The sequence below is a fragment of the Salvelinus fontinalis genome, chromosome 8, assembly GCF_029448725.1.
Source record: "Salvelinus fontinalis isolate EN_2023a chromosome 8, ASM2944872v1, whole genome shotgun sequence".
In the NCBI taxonomy this organism is placed as follows: domain Eukaryota; kingdom Metazoa; phylum Chordata; class Actinopteri; order Salmoniformes; family Salmonidae; genus Salvelinus; species Salvelinus fontinalis.
Window position 1 is genome coordinate 24,469,426 of NC_074672.1, and position 24,529 is coordinate 24,493,954.

The following is a 24,529-nucleotide window of genomic DNA, read 5'->3' on the forward strand; positions in this document are numbered from 1 at the left end:
CCTTGAATTCTAAATAAATCACAGACAGTGTCACCAGCATAGCACCACCACACCTCCATGCTTGACGGTGGGAACCACACATGCAGAGATCATCCGTTAATCTACTCTGCATCTCACAAAGACACAGCGGTTGGAACCAAAAATTTCAAATTTGGACTCATCAGACCAGAGGACAGATTTCCACCGGTCTCATGTCCATTGCTCGTGTTTCTTGGCCCAAGCAAGTCTCTTCTTATTATTGGTGTCCTTTAGTAGTTGTTTCTTTGCAGCAATTCGACCATGAAGGCCTGATTCACGTAGTCTCCTATTAACAGTTGATGTTGAGATTTGTCTGTTACTTGAACTCTGTGAAGTATTTATTTGGGCTGACATTTCTGAGGCTGTTAACTCTAATGAACTTGTCCTCTACAGCAGAGGTAACTCTGGGTCTTCCAGTCCTGTGGCAGTCCTCATGAGAGCCAGTTTCATTATAGCGCTTGGTTATTCGATTGCAGTTGAAGAAACTTTACAAGTTCTTGAAATGTTCTGGATTGAATGACCTTCATGTCTTAAAGTAATGGACTGTCGTTACTCTGTGCTTATTTGAGCTGTCCTTCCCATAATATGGACTTGGTCTTTTACCAAATAGGGCCATCTTCTGTATACCACCCCTACCGTGTAAAAACACAACTGATTGGCTCAAAGGCATTAAGGAAAGAAATTCCACAAACTAACTTTTAACAAAGCACACCAGGTGACTACCTCATGAAGCTGGTTGAGAGAATGCCAAGAGTGTGCAAAGCTGTCATAAAGACAAAGGGTGGCTACTTATTATTAATATACTAACATATTAGAATTTGTTTAAAACTTTTTTGGGTTAATACATGATTCTATGTGTTATTTCATAGTTTTGATGTCTTCAATATTATTCTACAATGTAGAAAACAGCAAAAATAAAGAAAAACCCTGGAATGAGTAGATGTGTCCAAACTTGTGACTGGTACTGTAAATATAGTAGACTTACTGCCAAGTCACTGTACAGATGATCTCCAAAGTACAGCACCTTGGATCCTCTCCATCCTGTGAGCCTGAGAAAGTCAAACAGGTTGCCCTACAACAAGGAGACAGCGTAATGAATGTCACAAAGAATTATTATTAAGTTAAATCAGGCAATGGTTGAAGTTAACAGAGGAAATATGTCAAACAAAGGACCGTGGATGGGCAAAACTATAACATGACTAATGACAGTAATTATGTGGTCACGGATGTGGTCTTCCATCAAATTCTGCTGAGGCCTTAGCAACAGATAATTATTGGCCTTGAGGGTCAGTCTGGCAATGATGTTGGCAGCGTTCTTAGAGGAAAAGTACTCCATGGTTAACATGTCCAATTGTGAGGCAACAATACATGTCATTTCTTCAAAATGGTATCCATTTATTACCAAGCCTGATCGATTGTCCGCAAATCCTGTCTAGATAACAGAGAACGAGGTGGCCTCATGCTTGTAACATATTAAGCCACAGAAAGCACCAGCACCAGATGGACTACGGGGAAAAGTACTGAAGGTCTGCGCCGACCAGCTCAAGGAAGTCTTCACACGACTGTTTAAACTCCTTCTGAGCACCTGTACAGTGCAAAACTCCTGGAAGGTGTCGACCATTGTACCGGTGCCTAAGAAATCAGAGGCCAAATCACAAATGACTTTCGCCTGTGGCCCTCACGCCCCTTCTGGCCCAATGCATGGAAAGGGTTGTTAGTAAGCACCTTACCCTGTCCATAGCAGATCATCTGAACCTGATACAGTTTGCCTATTAGTCACAGAGGGGGACTGAGGATGCTACCCTGACCTTGGTGAACATGGTGGCTAGTTAGTCACCTTCAACATGATAAATCATATGCACACGTTATTTTTTGATTTTAGTTCAGCTTTCAATACAATGCAAATACACATACTGCTGAAACGACTACTGGACCTGAATGTCAACGGAGGCCTCGCAGGTTGGATCAAGGACTTAAACTGACCGCCCACAGAGGGTCATCATGAATGGGGCCCTCTCTGAGGAACTGACCCTGAACACAGGGGCGCCCCAGGGGTGTGTCCTTTCACTGTTGTTGTTCTCTATCTACACTAATGAAATGAAGATCCAACGAAACAATGGGAGCCAATGTGAGCCTTTTCAAGTATGCGGATGACATGGCTCTAGTTGGACTCTTTTTTAAAGATGCTACATCAGATGGGTACAACTATTTTAAACAGACCAACAACCTTCAAGAATGGTGCTGGTCAAGTGCCCTCCACATCAATGTGGAAAAGACAAAATGACCTGATCATCAATGGCAACAACTTGCTAATGTTCCAACCACTCTCTCTGAATAACCAGTGGAGTTGGTTGAATGTTTTAAATACCTAGGGACGCAAATTGATAACAAGCTGAGTTTTACAGAGAATGCAGATGTCACGTCCTTACCATAGAGAGCCCTTGTTACCGCCACCGACACTAATCACCCCCCTACCCTCCCCAATTGGTTTCAGGTTTTGCGGCCAGAGTCCGCACCTTTGGGGGTGTACTGTCACGCCCTGACCATAGAGAGCCCTTGTTTCTCTATGGTGTAGTAGGTCAGTGCGTGACTAGAGGGTATTCTAGTTTAAAATGTATATGTTGTGTTTTAGTTTATATTTTCTATGTTGGTGATTTGTATGGTTCCCAATTAGAGGCAGCTGGTAATCGTTGTCTCTAATTGGGGATCATATTTAAGTAGCTATTTATCCCACCTGTGTTTGTGGGATATTGTTTTGTGTATTGTGCATGTAGCACCACGTAGTCACGTTTCGTTGTTCGTTTATTGATTTATTGTTTTTGCTTAAGTTTCACTTTGAAATAAATATGTGGAACTCAACATCCGCTGCGCCTTGGTCCGCTCATTTTGAAGTTCGTGGCAGCAGACTATTTGTTTAAAGGAAGCCAGCGCCTGTTTTTAATCAGGAAATTGAAGGGGGTTGGGGTCAGCCAAGATGCTCTGGAGAGGGTGTACAGCAGCTTGGTGGAGAGCATCTTCACGTTCAATATGACAGTCTGGTATGGTAATCTGAGCGTGAGGAGCAAAAGCAAACTAACCAGAATAGTAAACACAGCCAGCAAAGTAATTGGTCGACCACAGGCACATTTGAGCAGTCAACCATAAAGAAGGCACTGGCTGTCGTTGGCAATTCCTCCCACCCTCAGTTGGAGAGGCTTCTCTCTGGCCACCGCTTCAGAATGCCCATGGCCAAGAAGAACGTGTTCAAACATTCATTCACTGTGCTGTTGGACTACTAAATGCAACGTAAATTTGATCCGTATATGTACTTATCTATCCAGTGCAGTTGGGACAGCAGTCAGTTGTGAGTGAACGTATCAATGTCCTATGTTTTTAGTATGATCGACTGACTGGTTTAAGTGTGTATGGTGAGAGAATGTATGTGATCCTTTTAATGGAAGGTGACGTCCATCCTGGATGGACAATACAGTTTTAGTCTATTCTATTCTGACCTAAATTCAAGGACAAGACTAACATCTTTGCATAGGCTTCAAAAGCCAACTTTGTAACACCAGCCTAACTCAGACTTTGGACATTTGATTCAGGTTGATTAAAGAGTTAACTTAACATGCCAGTCCAATCATGCGTCATTCACTTCCCACAATAAAAGGAACAAACACAGTTTTGTCATTGTGGTAATTTGTGAGATTCACAATCTGTTACACAAGTAGTCAATGCTGGCAAATCCTGCAACTGAGTTAGTCACTTTGAGTTAGTCATATTTTCCAAGTTGGAAAAGACAGTACCAGCCAACGTGCCACTTTAGTTCCATATACTGTATACAGGAATACTGCTGGGTAATGTCTATGCTCCTACCTGTTTGTAGACCTGGCCCTTATCCAAGCTCTTGATCTTGTCCCACTGAAGGTCCCCGTTGCTATCCAAACGTCTGAAAGGTCTGCAAGTGGCAAATATGGTCACAGAATGACCTGAACGGTATGCATTTTCTGTGAATTTATGTGAAGACAAAAGTTTCGGAATTTAAACACTTCTTGATTGGGAATATAAAGATATGCAGAGTACCAGACTTACTTGCCACAGCTGTTGAAGAAGTGTGGTTTGTCAGCTTGAACAATGACAATGTCAAATAAGTCCCTCCAGTCCTTTCCTACCATGTATTTCATCCCTTTGTCTCTAAATAATGAAGAAAAAAAGCTGGTTAGTCAACAACCACGAAAGGTACAGATAATGTGCAGAGCTGAAAGTGCCCAGAGAACAAATCAATAACCTGCATGTATATCTCTGATTAACTCAGTTAGTTTGGTTGATGGTGGGACTCACACAAAGCTAAATGGGCTGTTGGTTATAAGGAAGAGCTTCTTGCCATGGCTTGCCAGACGGTGTAGAACTGCATATGTCTCGTCGCCTCTGAGGATATATTTCTCTGTGGGAGGGAGATGAGAAGAGGGGGGGGGGGGGTCAATTCCGACTGGAATATCCCCTGACTTCAAGCAGACTGAGCATCCCTAGAGCATTTCGAAAGTGTGTAAATATTCCACTTCCATCAGAATGTATTGTTCCTTGGAAGAAACTGGCAGATTTTCCCATTTGGAAACAGTCCTGTAGCATTTAAGCAAAAGATGAAGGCATTTAAAGTAATTTTCTTGAGACTGAGAGAGCAGAGTATAAAGAGATAGATATGTCCTAAAATGTTCTTCTCTCAATTCCTGCCAAACCTGAACTCCGTAAACACATATTTAAACAAAAACTAGGGTTTAAGATTATAAATTGTTAAGTGTACTATCATTTTTATATTCACTTTAAAGTATGGTAATATTTTTGCACTTTAAAGTATGTTAGTAACATTTTATCAATTATCTTGACTTCCACTTGGCCATGGTTTTCTGGCTTAAAAAATATGCTTTTTTACCTAATCATAACCCGAAAACTATTATCTGCAGGGTGAATCAAGACCATAATGCTTTTTATATAGGGGATTTTCGCACTATTCAGTTTGAGAACCTGCAAACTGGGTGTGGGTGACATAGGAAGCATCCGATACAAACATATTTGAGATTTATGTCTAGAAGCAAATATTTTAAAAACATAATAGTATATCTCACCCAAGTCTTGCATTATCCACTTGTACATGTAGCCTTTGATATGCACCATTCCAATGGCATCCTTAGGAAAATAAACACAGTGGATAAGCAGCTGAGCTGACTGCTTTCTTTCACCGAGTATGCTTATATACAGTCATCTTGCTCAAGGTTTAAATACATTCTTGACTCGACTTCTGCATTTACACTTTTGATGGCGTTCTACGACTATCTAAAAGGAAATTTAACCAGACCCGTTTTTTCAACATGGTTCTCTTCTCTCTCTTGGGAGAGAACATTCATTGAATGTTGCATAGTGTGCTATAAACAGCTAGCATCCCTGGAATCTTGCCACTCACATACTGTACTTCTGTAACTGGGAAGTACAGTTTGTTCAGAACCAATCATAGACATTCTGAATCAGCAATTTTACAAAACAAGGCATGTATTAGCCTTCTCAACCATACCACAAAAAAGGAACCAAAGGGAGTGACATATATAGGGCAAGTAACCAAGGAGGTGATGGGAGTCCAGGTGAGTGTCATAATGCTCGTAATGATGGTGACAGGTGTGCGCGATAACGAGCAGCCTGGTGACCTAGACGCCGGAGAGCGAGCATACTTGACAGTACCCCCTCCCTGTTGCGTTCAGCTCCAGCCGCCAATCACAGGGACAATCCCGTGGATCAGGAGCGGACTGGTCACCTCCGCCAAGGCACAGAAACCTGATGAACCGGTTGAGGCGTGAGAGCCTGGCGATCCGGTTGAGGCGTGAGAGCCTGGCGATCCGGTTGAGGCAAGGAAGCCTGGCGATCTGGCTGATGCATGAAAGCCTGTAGCGGCTCCAACGTCATTCCACTTGACACAAAAAAGAAAAACACCCCCTGATGCTTCCCGTAGGTGAGACGTTATTCTGTAACGATGTGCGCTGAGAGTCGGGAAGCAAGTTCAGGGAGTGAGTGTTTTAATAAATAAACCCACCATAATACAAAATAAGAACAATGAAGGCATGACACAGGAACAGAAACAATGACCCCTGGGGAAGGAACCAAAGGGAGTGACATATATAGGGCAGGTAATCAAAGAGGTGATGGAGTCCAGGTGAGTGTCATAATGCGCGTAACGATGGTGACAGGTGTGCGCCATAATGAGCAGCCTAGTGACCGAAGAGGGAGCACACGTGACAGTCATTAATTTGTATGTTTTTGTACAGTCTTAAATCGCACAATTTTACATCTAGCTATGTTTGGTGCAGTATTTTAAGTAAAATAATTTGCATGAAAACTATTAGTGCACTGCAGACTGCATCGAGTCAGCTGCTGTTGCCCTCTGGACTGATTTGAGAACTTGTCTACAACTTATTTATTAGCAAGCTGCCAAACTACTGTAAATAAAGCACAAGCTTCATTCTGTTTATCAGTGCCAAAACCCAGTAGCTAGCAAAATATAATCTCTGTGTTTGTCAATAAAGCTAGATAGTAGCTAGCAGGCACATTGAGCAGGCATGCTACGTTAGCTAAATCAAATCAAATCACATTTTATTGGTCACATACATATATTTAGCAGATGTTATTGCTGGTGTAACGAAATGGATGTGTTCCTAGCTCCAACAGTGCAGTATTATCTAACAATTCACAACAATACATACAAATCTCAAAGTAAAGGAATGGAATTAAGAAATATCTAAATATTAAGATGAGCAATGTCAGTGGCATTGACTAGAATACAGTAAAATACAGTATGTAAACATTATTCAAGTGTCCAGTGTTCCGTTATTAAAGTGACCAGTGATCCCATGTCTATGTATATAGGGCAGAAGAGTGGCTATTTAATAGTCTGATGGCCGTGAGAGAGACTGAAAAACAGATTATTGGTCCCATCTTTGATGCACCTGTACTGACCTCGCCTTCAGTGGGGTGAACAGCCTATAGCTCGGATGATTGTCATCCTTGATGATCGTTTTGACCTTCCTGTGACATCGGGTGCTGTTGGTGTCCTAGAGAGCAGGTTCTGTGCCCCCGGTGATGCGTTGGGAAGACCGCACCACCCTCTGGAGAGCCCTGCTGTTGCGTGCAATGCAGTTGCCGTACCAGGCGGTGATACAGCCCGACAGGATGCTCTCAATAGTGCATCTGTAAAAGTTTGTGAGGGGCCAAGCCGATTTTCTTGAGCCACTGTCTCTGAGGGTGGACCATTTCAGTTTGTCAGTGATGTGTACGCCGAGGAACTTGAAGCTTTTCACCTTCTCCACTGCGGTCCTGTCGATGTGGATAGGGGTGTGCTCCCTCTGTTGTTTCCTGAAGTCCACGATCAGCTCCTTCGTTTTGTTGACATTTAGGGAGAGGTTATTGTCATGGCACCAATCCGCCAGGGCCCTCACCTTCTCTCTGTAGGCTGTCTCATCATTGTTGGTAATCAGGCCTGTCGTCTGCAAACTTGATGATTGAATTGGAGGCGTGCATGGCCACACAGTCATGGGTGAACAGGGAGTACAGGAAGGGGCTGAGCACGCATCCACGTGGGGCCCGTGTTGAGGATCAGCGTAGTGGAGGTGTTGTTTCCTACCTTCACCCCCTGGGGGTGGCCCATCAGGAAGTCCAGGACCCAGTTGTACAGGGCAATGTTCAGACCCAGGTCCCTGAGCTTAATGCTGAGCTTGGAGGTATTATGGTGTTGAAGGCTGAGCTGTACTCAATGAGCAGCATCCTTACATAGGTATTCCACTTGTCCAGATGGGATAGGGCAGTGTGCAGTGCGATGGCGATTGCATCGTCTGTGGATCTATTGGGGCGGTATGCAAATTGAAGTGGATCTAGGGTGTCAGGGAAAGTGGAGGTGATATGATCCTTTATTAGCCTCTCAAAGCTATTCATGATGACAGAAGTGAGTGCTACGGGGCTAAATGCAAATTTACAGTTTTGTCATTTAGCAGACGCTCTTATCCAGAGCAACTTACAGGAGCAATTAGGGTTAAGTGCCTCAAATCAAATCAAATTATATTGGTCACATACACATGGTCAGCAGATGTTATTACGAGTGTAGCGAAATGCTTGTGCTTCTAGCTCCGACAGTGCAGTAATATCTTACAAGTAATCTAATAATTCCACAACAACTACCTAACACACACAAATCTAAGTACAGGGATGGAATAAGAATATATACATAGAAATATATGGATGAGTGATGACCGAGCGGAAAAGGCCAAGATGCAAACGATGGTATAAAATACAGGATATACATGTGATATGAGTAATGTAAGATATGTAAACATTATTAAAGTGGCATTGTTTAAAGTGATTTGGGATCCATTTATTAAAGTGGCCAGTGATTGGATCTCAATGTAGGCAGCAGCCTCTCTGAGTTAGTGATTGCTGTTTAGTAGTCTGATGGCCTTGAGATAGAAGCTGTTTTTCAATCTCTCGGTCCCAGCTTTGATGCACCTGTACTGACCTCGCCTTCTGGTTGGTAGCGGGGTGAACAAGCAGTGGCTCGGGTGATTGTTGTCCTTGATTATCTTTTTGGCATTCCTGTGACATTGGGTGCTGGAGGTGTCCTGGAGGGCGAGTAGTTTGCCCTCGGTAATTCCGACAGGATGCTCTCAATTGTGCATCTGTAAAAGTTTGTGTGGGTTTTAAGTGACAAGCCACATTTCTTCAGCCTCCTGAGGTTGAAGAGACGCTGTTGCGCCTTCTTCACCACACTGTCTATGTGGGTGAACCATTTCAGTTTGTTCGTGATTTGTACACCGAGGAACTTAAAACTTTCCATCTTCTCCACTGTCGATGTGGATAGGGGGGGAGCTCCCTCTGCTGTTTCCTGAAGTCCATGATCATCTCCTTTGTTTTGTTGACGTTGAGTGAGAGGTTGTTTTCCTGACACCACACTCCGAGTGCCCTCACCTCCTCCCTGTAGGCTGTCTCGTCGTTGTTGGTAATCAAGCCCACTACTGTTGTGTCGTCTGCAAACTTGATGATTGAGTTGGAGGCATGCATGGCCACGCAGTCATGGCTGAACAGGGAGTATAGGAGGGGGCTGAGCACGCACCCTTGCGGGGCCCTTGCTCAAGGGCACAGACAGATGTACCTAATCGGCTCTGGGATTCAAACCAGCGACATTTTGTTTACTGGCCCAATGCTCTTAACCACTAGGCTACCTTCCGGCCCAAATCCTCTTTTCAAGTCACTGGTGAGTGGCAAAGTGCTTCGGTGCCGTAACAGCTTCCCTAAATTTCTCAAATGTCAGTTTTAGAAGATAGTGACTTAATGACCAAAATGTTGCTATATAGACTAGACTAATATTGATGCAACATTGGCCGTTTTCAACCAGAGAAGTTGGTTTTTGAGTTCAGCTGCCCGTTAAACGGAATGAGAAGATTAAATAGTATGCATCTTTTTCATTAAGGGGGAATGAAAGAGCTTTTGGCTCACTGAACGACCGGCACAGCAATGTTAAATGTTAAAATCACATTCCCAACTGCCTTGCACACTGGTAGACAAAAGGACCCTTCACAGATATTGATTTTGGTGCAACTACTTATGAGCTAGGATGCAGCAATCAACTAAGTTAGTTACATTATTTAAGTCAAAAAGCATTTTTTGTTAAAAGCCTCTATTTCCAGAACCAGTTATTTGCCCACATTTTCAAAGCTGGTTTCAGTTTGAATGTCTTAATTAAAATACAGTACTTTCTTTGGAATCAAGTTTGTCAGAATGTCAGTGTTTTGTTGCCGAATGTACTCACTGAAACGTCTTTGTAGAGATGACCAGGGTCATATTCAATGTCATTGGAGTTGAAGTAGTCATTGGCAGCAGCCAGGAGAGTCATCTCTGGGATGGAGAAAACATCCATGAACTGCTTCATCACAGGACCCTGTAAGATAACGTTAGCTCAATGGGATAGAAGACAAAGCTGAGCCCCAGCAAGAAAACAAACAACAAATCTGATGATTAAAAATGCTTACTAATTATTTAGCCTATCACAGATCTTAATACAGATCTAATCCTTGTGTGAAATTAGTGGGATGACAATCTAACACAAATACCATCTTATTCTAAACCAAGTTAGACATATTCATGCACTCCAGTCAGTTAATTGCTTTTTATTCCCGTAATACAGTAGGAGCCGAACACTGACCATTAGGTTAGTAGGCAATTTTATGAAGTGGGCAAATAAACTCAACTTCACCCAAAGCTCTGAGGTAACAAGATTTACAGAGCAATAATGGAGTGGGACCATATATGTTTCTACAGTAGCTGGCCTTAGGTCTCCATAGGACTGATTAAAATAAAATATGGTGAAGAGCAGGTCATGGACATGCTTGACACGGTAAAGCTTGATATTTATAGTGCATTCGGAAAGTATTCAGACCCCTTCACTTTTTCCACAGTTTGTTACGTTACAGCCTTATTCTAAAATGGATTGAATAAAAAATGTTCCTCATCAAGCTACACACAATACCCCGCAATGACAAAGGGTAAACAGGTTTATAGATATGTTTGGACATTTATTAAAAATAAAAACCACAAATACCTTATTTACATAAGCATTCAGACCCTTTGCTATGAGACTCGAAATTGAGTCCATGTGCCATGGAATCGGTACATCAAAAATATCTTCCCAATTATTTTTCAATCTATATGGCACAGCTGTCAATTATTTGGGCCTAAAATGAAACTCTTTCATTTATCACAATGTTCTTTATCCAATTTTGGTCTTTAATGCAGGGCCAACAGACAAGTTCCTTACTCTCCCCCCCCCCCCCCCTTCCGCTTGTCTCTTCCATTTTTGCGGTAATTCTGCAATTAGTTGGTTATAATTTTGGGTAGAGCAGACATTTCCATATATTTTTGTTAGCTGCATGTATGACATATCTCCACCAGTCCTATTTATGATATAATTGACAAAGATTCTTTTTTTTATAATATTTTTTTTTTTAACTATGTTTTTTTCAATTAGTATATTTGAGTTTAACCACAATATTTGCTGTATTATTTGTTCTGTCTTTTCTGGTGGATTAAACAGAAATTACAATCAACTTTCTATGGCTTGTTTTAAAAATAGCGATTTTTGGAGAATAGCGATATTCTTATTTTCAAATAACCAAATGTGAGAGACTGTAATCTGAATAAAGGGAAAAAGGCCGTTCTTGAGCATGGGATGAGGCATTCTTACTAATCTGCTAGAGAACCAGTTTGGATTTAAATATAACTTTTGTATGACTGACTGTCACGTCGTGACCATAGTGCTTATGTGTTTTGCTTGTTTTAGTGTTGGTCAGGACGTGAGCTGGGTGGGCATTCTATGTTGTGTGTCTAGTTTGTCTGTTTCTGTGTTCGGCCTAATATGGTTCTCAGAGGCAGCTGTCAATCGTTGTCCCTGATTGAGAATCATATATAGGTGGCTTGTTTTGTGTTGGGATTTTGTGGGTGGTTGTTTCCTGTCTCTTTGTTTTGTCTGCATCAGAACGGACTGTATCGGTAAGACACGTTTGTTATTTTGTAGTTTGTAAGTGTTCACGTTTTCGTCTGTCATTAAATATGTTGAACACGGAATACGCTGCGTCTTGGTCCGATCCCTAATACACTCTCTCTTCTCGTGAAGAGAGGGAAGGCTGCCGTTACACTGACGCCTTCTGTGAGAGGTCTATTGCTTAAATATTACAATTTCTGCCCACCGAAATCATATTCATCATATAAATAGGCCTGTTTAATTTTGTCTGGCTTGCCTTTCCAAATAAAATTGTATATTTTCTGCTCATATAATTAAAAAACAGGTCGCTAGGTGTAGGGAAGACCATAAGCAAACTGGGATATGACTAAAGAGTTAATCAGGGTGAGTTTTCCACAAATAGACAGATATTTTCCCTTCCATGGTAGCAAAATCATATACATTTTGGTAACTTTCTATTAACATTTATTGTAGTAAGACAATTTCTTTCTTTCGGGATATGTACAGTCGTGGCCAAAAGTTTTGAGAATGACACAAATATTAATTTTCAAAGTCTGCTGCCTCAGTGTCTTTAGATATTTTTGTCAGATGTTACTATGGAATACTGAAGTATAATTACAAGCATTTCATAAGTGTCAAAAGCTTTTATTGACAATTACATGAAATTGATGCAAAGAGTCAAAATGTGCAGTGTCGACCTTTCTTTTTTAAGACCTCTGCAATCTGCCCTGGCATGCTGTCAATTAACTTCTGGGCCACATCCTGACTGATGGCAGCCCATTCTTGCATAATCAATGCTTGGAGTTTGCCAGAATCTGTGGGTTTTTGTTTGTCCACCCGCCTCGAGGATTGACCACAAGTCCTCAATGGGATTAAGGTCTAGGGAGTTCTGTCCATGGACCCAAAATATCGATGTTTTGTTCCCCGAGCCACTTAGTTATCACTTTTGCCTTATGCAAGGTGCTCCATCATGCTGGAAAATGCATTGTCCGTCACCAAACTGTTCCTGGATGGTTGGGAGAAGTTGCTCTCGGAGGATGTGTTGGTACCATTTCTTTATTCATGGCTATGTTCTTAGGCAAAAGTGAGTGAGCCCACTCCCTTGGCTGAGAAGCAACCCCACACATGAATGGTCTCAGGATGCTTTACTGTTGGCATGACACAGGACTGATGGTAGCTCTCACCTTGTCTTCTCTGGACAAACTTTTTTCCAGATGCCCCAAACAATCGGAAAGGGGGTTCATCAGAGAAAATGACTTTACCCCAGTCCTCAGCAGTCCAATCCCTGTACCTTTTGCAGAATATCAGTCTGTCCCTGATGTTTTTCCTGGAGAGAAGTGGCTTCTTTGCTGCCCTTCTTGACACCAGGCCATCTTCCAAAAGTCTTCGCCTCACTGTGCGTGCAGATGCACTCACACCTGCCTGCTGCCATTCCTGAGCAAGCTCTGTACTGGTGGTGCCCCGATCCCGTAGCTGAATCAACTTTAGGAAACGGTCCTGGCGCTTGCTGGACTTTCTTGGGCGCCCTGAAGACTTCTTCACAACAATTGAACCGCTCTCCTTGAAGTTCTTGATGACCTGATAAATTGTTGATTCAGGTGCAATCTTACTGGCAGCAATATCCTTGCCTGTGAAGCCCTTTTTGTGCAAAGCAATGATGACGGCACGTGTTTCCTTGCAGGTAACCATGGTTGACAGAGGAAGAACAATGATTCCAAGCACCACCCTCTATTTGAAGTTTCCAGTCTGTTATTTGAACTCAATCAGCATGACAGAGTGATCTCCAGCCTTGTCCTCGTCAACACTCACACCTGTGTTAACGAGAGAATCACTGACATGAGGTCAGCTGTTCCTTTTGTGGCAGGGCTGAAATGCAGTGGAAATGTTTTTTGGGGGAATTCAGTTCATTTGCATGGCAAAGAGGGACTTTGCAATTAATTGCAATTCATCTGATCACTCTTCATAACATTCTGGAGTATATGCAAATTGCCATCATACAAACTGAGGCAGCAGACTTTGTGAAAATTAATATGTGTCATTCTCAAAACTTTTGGCCACGACTGTATACCGAGTATGTACACCACCATCAGACCATTTTATTAGTAAAGTACATGATAATATTAAAGTTTACTTTTTTAATGATCCAATACGTAATATATAAAAAAACATATCATAATTTGGTTGCAATCCATAGCGGTTTTGAGGCTGTGGAGGGATCAAAATTGTGGATTTAAAAGAAAGCATGAATCATCAGCATACAATTACACCTTTGTTTTTAAGCCCCTGATTTCTAACCCCTTGATATTATTGTTGGATCTGATTTTAATAGCTAACATTTCGATGGCCATAAATAGATATGCCAATAGTGGACAACCTTGTTTTAATCTTCTTGACAGTTTAATAGTTTCTGAGAAGTAACCATTATTTGCTATTTTATACCTAGGGTTACTATACATAACTTTAACCCATTTTATAAGACATTATCCAAAATTGAAAGTCCTATAGGGCGGTGCACAATTGGTCCAGCGTCATCCGGGTTAGGCCGTCATTGTAAATAAGAATTTGTTAACTGACTTGCCTAGTTAAATAAATAAAAAATATACAGTAGACCCATAACAGATTTGGACTTCTCCTTAATGTATGGGTCACTAAGGTGGGTGTCAAGGGTTGGGGACCGTTCCATTATGATAGGACAATAAATAACTAAACTATATTTATAATTTATTCTAAAATGTATATCCAATATCTGCAAAAAAATGAAAGCTCCCTTTCACAACCCTTGCTCGCAGACACACATAGCGCCCTGATATTCGCAACCATTTTCATTTTTCAATCGCCTAGTTCAACACTTTTTCCAAACACAAAAACACACATAATGCCTTCAATCACAATACACCAGGACTTACCCAGAATACTGTGCCTTCTATGTCCTGTGTTTGCTGTGTTTTTATCCCTACCATGTTGATTCTGAATACTTCTGTGTTCCAGTTCCTTATATTTGAAGATTTGTCTTCATCTATTTTTTTTTTCTCACAATCCCTACCATGGATAGTATTGGGTGTTTCATTATTCGACTCCTCTATGGAAACTTTGTTATATTTAGAATAGCCATAGAGTAGTCTTGGTGTCTCGGAACATTTGGTTATCAATATACAGTTTATCGACTACGAGAGCTACACGTTTCCCTTTTAAGAGTGGGTACAGAACTTGCAATTTCCTTCGGGAACTGATCATTAATGCAAGTCTTTTACGCAGGCTTTTAACCATTATTTTATCTTTAAAGACTGCAAATTTGGCAACAATTGCAGAAAAATCCACGGATTTTCAAACATATCGTGCGTTCAGAAAGTATTCAGACCCTTTGACTTTTTTCCACATTTTGTTAAATCACAACCATATTCTAAAATGTATCAAATTGACATTGTCCCTCTTCAATCTACACACAATACCCCATAATGACAAAGCAAAACTGCTTTATATAAATGTTTGCAAAATGAACAACAAAAATACCTTATTTACATAAGTATTTAGACCCTTTGCTATGAGACTTGACAATGAGCTCAGGTGCATCCTGTTTCCATTGATCATCCTTGAGATGTTTCTACAACTTGATTGGAGTCCACCCGTGGTAAATTCAATTGATTGGACATGATTTGGAAAGGCAAACACCTGTCTATATTAAGTCCCACAGTTGACAGTGCATGTCAGTTCAAAAACCAAGCCATGAGGTCCGTAGAGCTCCGAGACAGGATTGTGTTGAGGCACAGATCTGGGGAAGGGTATCAAAACATTTCTGCAGCATTGAAGGTCCCCAAGAACACATTGGCCTCCATCATTCTTAAGTGATGGCCGCTCTGCCAAACTGAAGAATCAGGGGAGAAGAGCCTTGGTCAGGAAGGTGATCAAGAACTTGATGGTCACGCTGACAGAGCTCAAGAGTTCCTCTGTGGAGATGGGAGAACCTTCCAGAAGGACAACCATCTCTGAAGCACTCCACCAATCAGGCCTTTATGGTAGAGTGGCAAGACGGAAGCCACTCCTCAGTAAAAGGCACATGACAGCCCGCTTCTAGTTTACCAAAAGGCACCTTAAGACTCTCAGACCATGAGGAACAATATTCTCTGGTCTGATGAAACCAAGATTGAACTCTTTGACCTGAATGCCAAGCCTCACGCCTGGAGAAAACCTGGCACCATCCCTACGGTGAAGCATGATGGTGGCTGCATCATGCTGTGGGGATGTTTTTCAGCGGCAGGGACTGGGAGACTAGTCAGGATCGAGGGAAAGATGAACGGAGAAAAGTACAGAGATCCTCGATGAAAACCTGCTCCAGAGTGCTCAGGACCTCAGACTGGGGCAAAGATTCACCTTCTAACAGGACACCGACCCTAAGCACACAGCCAAGACAACGCAGGAGTGGCTTCGGGACAAGTCTCTGAATGTCCTTGAGTGGCTCAGCCAGAGCCCAGACTTAAACCCAATCAAACATCTTTAGAGAGACCTGGAAATAGCTGTGCACCGACACTCCCCATCCAACCTGACAGAGCTTGAGATGATCTGCAAAGAAGAAATGGGAGAAACTCCCCAAATACAGGTGTGCCAAGCTTGTAGCGTCCTACCCAAGAAGACTCAAGGCTGTAATCGCTGCCAAAGGTGTTTAAACAAAGTACTGAGTAAATGGTCTGAATACTTAGTGGGGCAAAAAAGTATTTAGTCAGCCACCAATTGTGCAAGTTCTCCCACTTAAAAAGATGAGAGGCCTGTAATTTTCATCATAGGTACACTTCAACTATGACAGACAAAATGAGGAAAAAAAATCCAGAAAATCACATTGTAGGATTTAATGAATTTATTTGCAAATTATGGTGGAAAATAAGTATTTGGTCAATAACAAAAGTTTCTCAATACTTTGTTATATACCCTTTGTTGGCAATGACAGAGGGCAAATGTTTTCTGTAAGTCTTCACAAGGTTTTCACACACTGTTGCTGGTATTTTGGCCCATTCCTCCATGCAGATCTCCTCTAGAGCAGTGATGTTTTGGGGCTGTTGCTGGGCAACACGGACTTTCAACTCCCTCCAAAGATTTTCTATGGGGTTGAGATCTGGAGACTGGCTAGGCCACTCCAGGACCTTGAAATGCTTCTTACGAAGCCACTCCTTCGTTGCCCGGGAGGTGTGTTTGGGATCATTGTCATGCTGAAAGACCCAGCCGCGTTTCATCTTCAATGCCCTTGCTGATGGAAGGAGGTTTTCACTCAATCTCATGATACATGGCCCCATTCATTCTGTCCTTTACATGGATCAGTCGTCCTGGCAGAAAAACAGCCCCAAAGCATGATGTTTCCACCCCCATGCTTCACAGTAGGTATGGTGTTCTTTGGATGCAACTCAGCATTCTTTGTCCTCCAAACACAACGAGTTGAGTTTTTACCAAAACGTTCTATTTTGGTTTCATCTGACCATATGACATTCTCCCAATCTTCTTCTGAATCATCCAAATGCTCTCTAGCAAACTTCAGACGGGCCTGGACATGTACTGGCTTAAGCAGGGGGACACGTCTGGCACCGCAGGATTTGAGTCCCTGGCGGCGTACTGTGTTACTGATGGTAGGCTTTGTTACTTTCGTCCCAGCTCTCTGCAGGTCATTCACTAGGTCCCCCCGTGTGGTTCTGGGATTTTTGCTCACCGTTCTTGTGATCATTTTGACCCCATGGGGTGAGATCTTGCGTGGAGCCCCAGATCGAGGGAGATTATCAGTTGTCTTGTATGTCTATCATTTCCTAATAATTGCTCCCACAGTTGATTTCTTCAAACCAAGCTGCTTACCTATTGCAGATTCAGTCTTCCCAGCCTGGTGCAGGTCTACAATTTTGTTTCTGGTGTCCTTTGACAGCTCTTTGGTCTTGGCCATAGTGGAGTTTGGAGTGTGACTGTTTGAGGTTGTGGACAGGTGTCTTTTATACTGATAAGTTCAAACAGGTGTCATTAATACAGGTAACGAGTGGAGGACAGGAGCCTCTTAAAGAAGAAGTTACAGGTCTGCGAGAGCCAGAAATCTTGCTTGTTTGTAGGTGACCAAATACTTATTTTCCACCATAATTTGCAAATAAATTCATTAAAAATCCTACAATGTGATTTTCTGGATTTTTTTCCCTCATTTTGTCTGGCATAGTTGAAGTGTACCTATGATGAAAATTACAGGCCTCATCTTTTTAAGTGGGAGAACTTGCACAATTGGTGGCTGACTAAATACTTTTTTGCCCCACTGTATGTACATTTGATATTTCCATTTTTTATTTTTAATATATTGGCAAAAATGTTTAAATACCTGTTTTTTTCTTTGTCATTATGTGCTATTGCGGTAAAATTTGAGGGGGAAAAAACAATTTAATCCATTTTATAATAAGGCTGTAATGTAATAAAATTTGGAAAATGTGAAGGGGTCTGAATACTTTCTGAATACACTGTATATTCTATTTTAGTGTCTCCGGTCCTTATTTTTCAGTTAACCTTTTCATACGAGCTCCAAATATCTAACGGTCGCCCCAGTGTGTTGTTTTATGCACGTGATGTCAGAATGCACTCACTGTTCCAAAATGTGATTATAAGATTATAACGCAACAGGACAGTTAACACGCGCTTCCTGCTAATTATGTTTCAACTTGTCAATTTCAAATTATTTTCTAACAAGTTGTATTTTCTAACAACAGTTTGAATTGAGCTGTGTTCCGCCTCCTCATTAATTCACATAGAAGTAGCTCATTTCAACGTTGCGGACAATTTATGTATGAGGCTTTACTGAGCCGGACAAACTTCTCTCTTCGAGAGCCCACGCACTTCACCAATATTTGCGCAGTCTTGCACAAATTGGAACATTTTGGTTTTCCTTACAAATAATAACTTTGGACATGCGTTCCTATCAAAGTAGGTTCCTTATTTTCTCTATATTGTGTTGTCGTTTCTACTGTAGGCGCATACAATATGTATGTATGGGTATAATGTACTTACAGTTTTATTCACAGTACCGGTGACAAATAATGTATTCCGATTATTGCATAGATTGTAATGGACACCTATGATGTGTGTAAAATACTTTTTTGAAGGTTGTACTGTTTATAATGAGCTAATGCTAAGCTATTTGCCAGCTATGTGTGGCGCCATGTTTGTTGACATTATACAATGCATTCTGGGTATCACCTAAACGTCTGTCAGACCAAAGATGTTATAATGAGGCGAAGGAATGGTTCACTCATCTTTCAGGTAATCTTCCGGAAGTGAATGAAGGGAAGAGAATGATCGTAGACAACACACCCCCTTCAACATGCATACTATAAACAGACCAAACTCATCTTGTCTCCTTGTATTATCTTTGGTTGACGTGAATAATCAAAAACATGCCGGTGAGCACAAACTACCCATCATCGGATTACTTTTGATTTCCAGAAAGTTTCAAACAATTATTTTGATCAATGGTGACCTCACCCGTGATGTGATTAATTATAAATAATAATTGCTATTAGTTAATTCATAGTAGTTTGTCAGCCGAGAGTTATAAAAATATGACCCCTTGTGTTACGTCAATCTTTCCTCACTTAGCGCTAGAAAAATGCAGCCTACATTTTCTGGTTTGGATGATTGTGTTATGCTGTAGCTACTTCTGTGAATGTCTGAACATTGCATCCAAAAATCAACTGCTCACATTCTGGAAATAACTTTGTAAGGACTGTGTTTGTGCAAAATGCTTCTGTGAAAAACAGTGTGGCCAGCTCAAATGCTGATTGTTGCGTCATTCAAAAATGGATGTTAAAAATAAGCATTCTAATCACACTGGTTTGAGTATACGCTCCAGGGGCCACTGTAGAATGATCACACTCATTTGTTGGTATGTGTGAAAAGGTAGAAGAATGTAAGTAATGACCTTTCCATAGAAGCCACTGACTTCCTCAAGAGGGACATGGTTAGTTCCACCGTAGAGCTCCAAAACCTCCTCATCTGGGACAGGATTCAGACCCCTGTGGGAATCAACATCTCTCATTATGGTCTTTCTATTACATAATTGAATACATGACATACCAATAGCAAAGAGTATTGCTATTAGAAAAAACGTTGTGCACAAAACTCAACAGAAGCGGGAGGGTGGACAGGAAGAGCAGAGCGGTAAAATCAATAGACAGTGTGAACATCGTCCTGATTCTAGTTTGGCTGGTGGTGCACTCGGTACCTAGCAAGATTTGATAGGACTCTGATACTTCAAATTAATGAGTCTCAGTCAGTTATGTTTAGTATCTGCATAGTTAATACCATCAGTAGCAAGCTGTTGCTAGTAACTTCAAGAATAATAAATATACACTTTTGAGCACCCTCCAAAAAGTTATCCTTTTCAACAGCTTACCTTGAAAAAAAAATGTAAATTCTCATCTCCCTCTCTTTCAACGTCGGCAAATACACCTCCAATGACAGTTCTGGCTTTTGCATTGACTGTATGCTATCAGGATGGTCCATACCTCCAATCATCTTTGCTAATAACGATGTTTCCAGAAGTGGATAAATTGGTCTAATTTAGCATGTATGGTAAAGCCTCAACCCTTAGCTAACTCTTCATATTCAAATGAGCTCAAATGTTTTAATAAGGACAAAATGTTTTGTGTGACTACAGCACCAGCCAAAAAAACAAAAATAGACACGTTGAAATTGAGCAGAGTGTCAAAGAGGACAGAGCGTTCACTGCCCGCCCGGCATCAGTTGGGTCATTATCAGTCAAAATAAAGCATTCTAAAATAAATTGCACGCACGCCTAAAGTTATTCTTATTTCATTGTGTTACTATTTTTCCTTAAGTTTATTCAGCAATTTTTTTCTTACTTTTTAAAAACTCTGCATTGTTGGTTAAGGGCTCATAAGTAAGCATTTCACGGTAAGGTCTACTACACCTGTTGTAGTTGGCGCATGTGACTAATAAAATTTGATTTGTTGAGTTTAGGCCTTCGGTTTCCCATATATTCCCCCAGCAAGTGTCTCACCTGTATACAGTCCCCAGCTGAATGTAATGGAAGGCATCAATTTTCATCAACAGTCCCTGCATGAAACATTATAATTTTATTGCCTGAACTACCATTTCCTTTCACTCAAACTTTGAATGTTTATAAGCTTTTATACACCCATAAAAACACTTACCTTCTGAATGTCATAGTGGAGACCACGAGCAGCGAAGTTGGGAATATAGTCATACTTGCTAATGCCCTCTGGATACTGTTAGGGGAATTAAAAGTAACAATTTAAATTCAATCAAACAATGTGCACAATGACCATTTGTATGAGGATATGAGGCAAACAGCATCACATTTCCATAAAACTAACCTTGTAGTGTTTGACAAGGAAGTCTCGAGCTGTATTGTAGATCATTGTATCAAGAGTGTTGGAGTACAAAGCGAGCGTGTAGTCATAATCAAAGCCATAGATTTCCACTTTGTCCAAGTCAACCTCATTGTTGGCATAGATGGTGGAGGGGTTCAGTAAGTTACATACACCTGGAGGAATCAAATCTGCAGAAAAGGAGGGGGAGACATTACACAAAAATAAAAAATCTAACATGATCCAGCTTCATGATTTGTCTTCAATGCATTGTGTGGATAATCTAAAGAGCCTGGGCTTACAATTTTGGTCAGTAAGTGGTTTATTGTTCTAAATGACCAAAGATGTACAGTTGAAGTTGGAAGTTTACACACACCTTAGCCAAATACATTTAAACTCAGTTTTTCACAATTCCTGACATTTAATCGTAGTAAAGATTCCCTATATTAGGACAGTTAGGATCACCACTTTATTTTAAGAATGTGAAATGTCAGAATAATAGTAGCGAGAATGACTTATTTCAGCTTTTATTTCTTTCATCACATTCCCAGTGGGTCAGAAGTTTACACACACTCAATTAGTTTCTGGTAGCATTGCCTTTAAATTGTTTAATTTGGGTCAAACGTTTTAGGTAGTCTTCCACAAGCTTCCCACAATAAGTTGGGTACATTTTGGCCCATTCCTCCTGACAGAGCTGTAACTGAGTCAGGTTTGTAGGCCTCCTTGGTCGCACACATTTTTTCAGTTCTGCCCACACATTTTCTATAGGATTGAGGTCAGGGCTTTGTTATGGCCACTCCAATACCTTGACTTTGTTGTCCTTAAGCCATTTTCCCACAACTTTGGAAGTATGCTTGGGGTCATTGTCCATTTGGAAGACCCATTTGTGACCAAGCTTTAACTTCCTGACTGATGTCTTGATGTTGCTTATATACACCTAATTTTCATTCCACATGATGCCATCTATTTTGTAAAGTGCACCAGTCCCTCCTGCAGCAAAGCACCCCCACAACATGATGCTGCCACCCCCGTGCTTCAAGGTTGGGATGGTGTTCTTTGGCTTGCAAGCCTCACCCTTTTTCCTCCAAACATAACAATGGTCATTGTGGCCAAACAGTTCTATTCTTGATTCATCAGACCAGAGGACATTTCTCCAAAAACTACGAACATAAAAGCCAGACGGCTTTCTATGGCGGTTTTGGAGCAGTGGCTTCTTCCTTGCTGAGTGTCCTTTCAGGTTATGTCGATATAGGACTCGTTTTACTGTGGATATAGATACTTTTGTACCCGTTTCCTCCAGCATCTTCACAAGGTCCTTTGCTGTTGTTCTGGGATTGATATGCACTTTTCGCACCAAAGTACGTTCATCTCTAGGAGACAGAACGCGTCTCCTTCCTGAGCAGTATGATGGCTGCGTTGTCCCATGGTGTTAATACGTGCGTACTATTGCTTGTACAGGTGAACGTGGTACCTTCAGGCGTTTGGAAATTGCTCCCAAGGATGAACCAGACTTGTGGAGGTGTACAATTTATTTTCTGAGGTCTGTCTCCCAGGCTGCGTGCCGGTCTTGACAGCCAATTGCATGCAAGGAACAAAACAGCTAGTTTTGCTAGTCTTGTGAGCTAGCTAGTTAGCTCGGTAGTCTTGTTAGGTAGCAAGCTAGCTTGTTATGGCAGGTAGTCTAGTGGTTAGAGAGTTGGACTAGTAACCGAAAGGTTGCAAGATTAAATCCCGAGCTTACAAGGTAAAAAGCTGTCGTTCTGCCCCTGAACAAGGCAGTTAACCTAACCCACTGTTCCTAGGCTGTCATTGAAAATAAGAATTTGTTCTTAACTGACTTGCCTGGTTAAATAAAGGTTAAAAAAAATTGCAATCACCCATGTGGTTATAACCAATGAGGAGATGGCATGTGGGTATCTGCTTCTATACACCAATGGGAGAGGCAGGACTTGCACTGCATTCAGCGTCACAAATAGAACTGACTTATATTTTAGCGCTTGGCAACGCAGACACTCGTTGGCACGCGCGAGCAGTGTGGGTGCAATGATTGAATAACATGTATGTCTACAATTATTTTGCAAAGCACGCGACACGAGTGGTGTGGTCAGCATGTTAGGTTAAATCTAGATTTAGTCATTCCTGAATTATGAATAATTTAAAAGGTGCAATATGGAAAAATCACTCTGCCATTTCCTGTTTGCTGAAATTCTAATAGTTAGCTTAATTTCAGTTTGTGAAAACAAGCACTTAAGAGTGTAGAAAATCATTGTAGCATGTAAACCGCTGTGAAATATATTTGCAACAACCAAAAACATTGTACAGTATTTCAGCTGTTTGAAGGTGTTCAAAACCAAAGGTTAAAGATGCAAAAACGAAACTTAAGAACGGGAAGCATAGAAATAGCAAACATAGAACAGATCTACCGCTTTTTTTTTTAATTTACCCTTTATTTAACTAGGCAAATCAGTTAAGAACAAATTATTATTTACAATGACGGCCTACCAGAAGGCAAAAGGCCTCCTACTGGGACGGGGGCTGGGATTAATAATACATTTAAAATATAGGACAAAACACGCATCACAATAAGAGACATAACAACATTACAACACACAGGGGCAGAACCTGTTTTTAATTCTCATTTTCTTTATGGGCGTGTAGTTGTTAACGATACCACTGAAAATATAAAAAAGAAGGTCCAAGCGTCTTCGACAGAAGGGATCAAGCTGATTCTATACCAATTGAGAGAGGCCAGATCATGAAGGAAGGATTGCTCATTCAAGTTTATTAATGAGCATGTCTATGACAAGTCAGGACAGGTCGTTTCACAGAGCAGCCATTACGAACACAGGCTGTAAAATAGTGATCACTAAGGTCATTACAGAAAACACCAGACTGATACCTATCAGGATTATTTGTAAGGATAACATCAAGGAGAGTAGCCTTTTCTGGGTGTTTGAAGTCATACCTTGTGGGATTGCTAATAATCTGAGAGATTTAGGGAGTCCCATTGCTTTAGGACTTGGTCAGGTGGTTTAAGCATGTCCCAGTTTAGGTCACCTAGCAGGACAAATTCAGACTTAGCGTAAGGGGCCAGGTACAGGCCAGTGCTGATGGTGGCCGATAACACCCAGCAACAGTCAACAAAGAGTTATTTGAAAGTTTAATGCGCAAAACCAGCACATCAAATTGTTTGGGGACAGACTTGGTGGAGACAACCGAGTACTGAAGGTGTTCCCTGGTAAAGATTGCCACTCCACCAACTTTGGAAGATCTGTCTTGCCGAAAAAGGTTATATGAGGATGACAGATCTATAACTGAAATTTCTATGTACATTTGGTCGGGTTGCCCAAAAACTTTCATATTGCAGCTTTAATGTAACAAATCAAACAAAATAATGTTATAGAAGGCAAAGTATAATGCATAGCCTAGGCTGTATATTTCTTTATGTTTATCACGCAGCCCTAATTTCTAGTCAAAATGACAAATGAGTAATGCCAAATTATCTAAAACAATTGGAGGTGGTTATGGTAGAGAAATTAACATTCAAGTCTCTGGCAACAGCTCTGGTGGACATTCCTGCAGTCAGCATGCCAATTTCACACTCCCTCAAAACTTGAGACATCTGTGGCATTGT

At 41.2% G+C, this 24,529-nt stretch overlaps 1 protein-coding gene across 1 annotated transcript in view; it reads right to left on the reverse strand.

Moving 5' to 3' along the window:
- The window catches only part of LOC129860927 (5'-nucleotidase domain-containing protein 2-like), a 34,602-nt gene that overhangs the window by 7,175 nt on the left and 2,898 nt on the right, over positions 1-24,529 (reverse strand). The window contains exons 2-11 of the mRNA XM_055931859.1: positions 20,902-21,086; positions 20,719-20,793; positions 20,565-20,620; positions 19,464-19,557; positions 9,836-9,964; positions 5,121-5,181; positions 4,339-4,441; positions 4,090-4,191; positions 3,874-3,955; positions 1,004-1,090 (exon numbers count right to left, since the gene is read on the reverse strand). Coding sequence (XP_055787834.1) covers positions 1,004-1,090; positions 3,874-3,955; positions 4,090-4,191; positions 4,339-4,441; positions 5,121-5,181; positions 9,836-9,964; positions 19,464-19,557; positions 20,565-20,620; positions 20,719-20,793; positions 20,902-21,086 — 974 coding nt within the window. The remainder of the gene's footprint in view (positions 1-1,003; positions 1,091-3,873; positions 3,956-4,089; positions 4,192-4,338; positions 4,442-5,120; positions 5,182-9,835; positions 9,965-19,463; positions 19,558-20,564; positions 20,621-20,718; positions 20,794-20,901; positions 21,087-24,529) is intronic.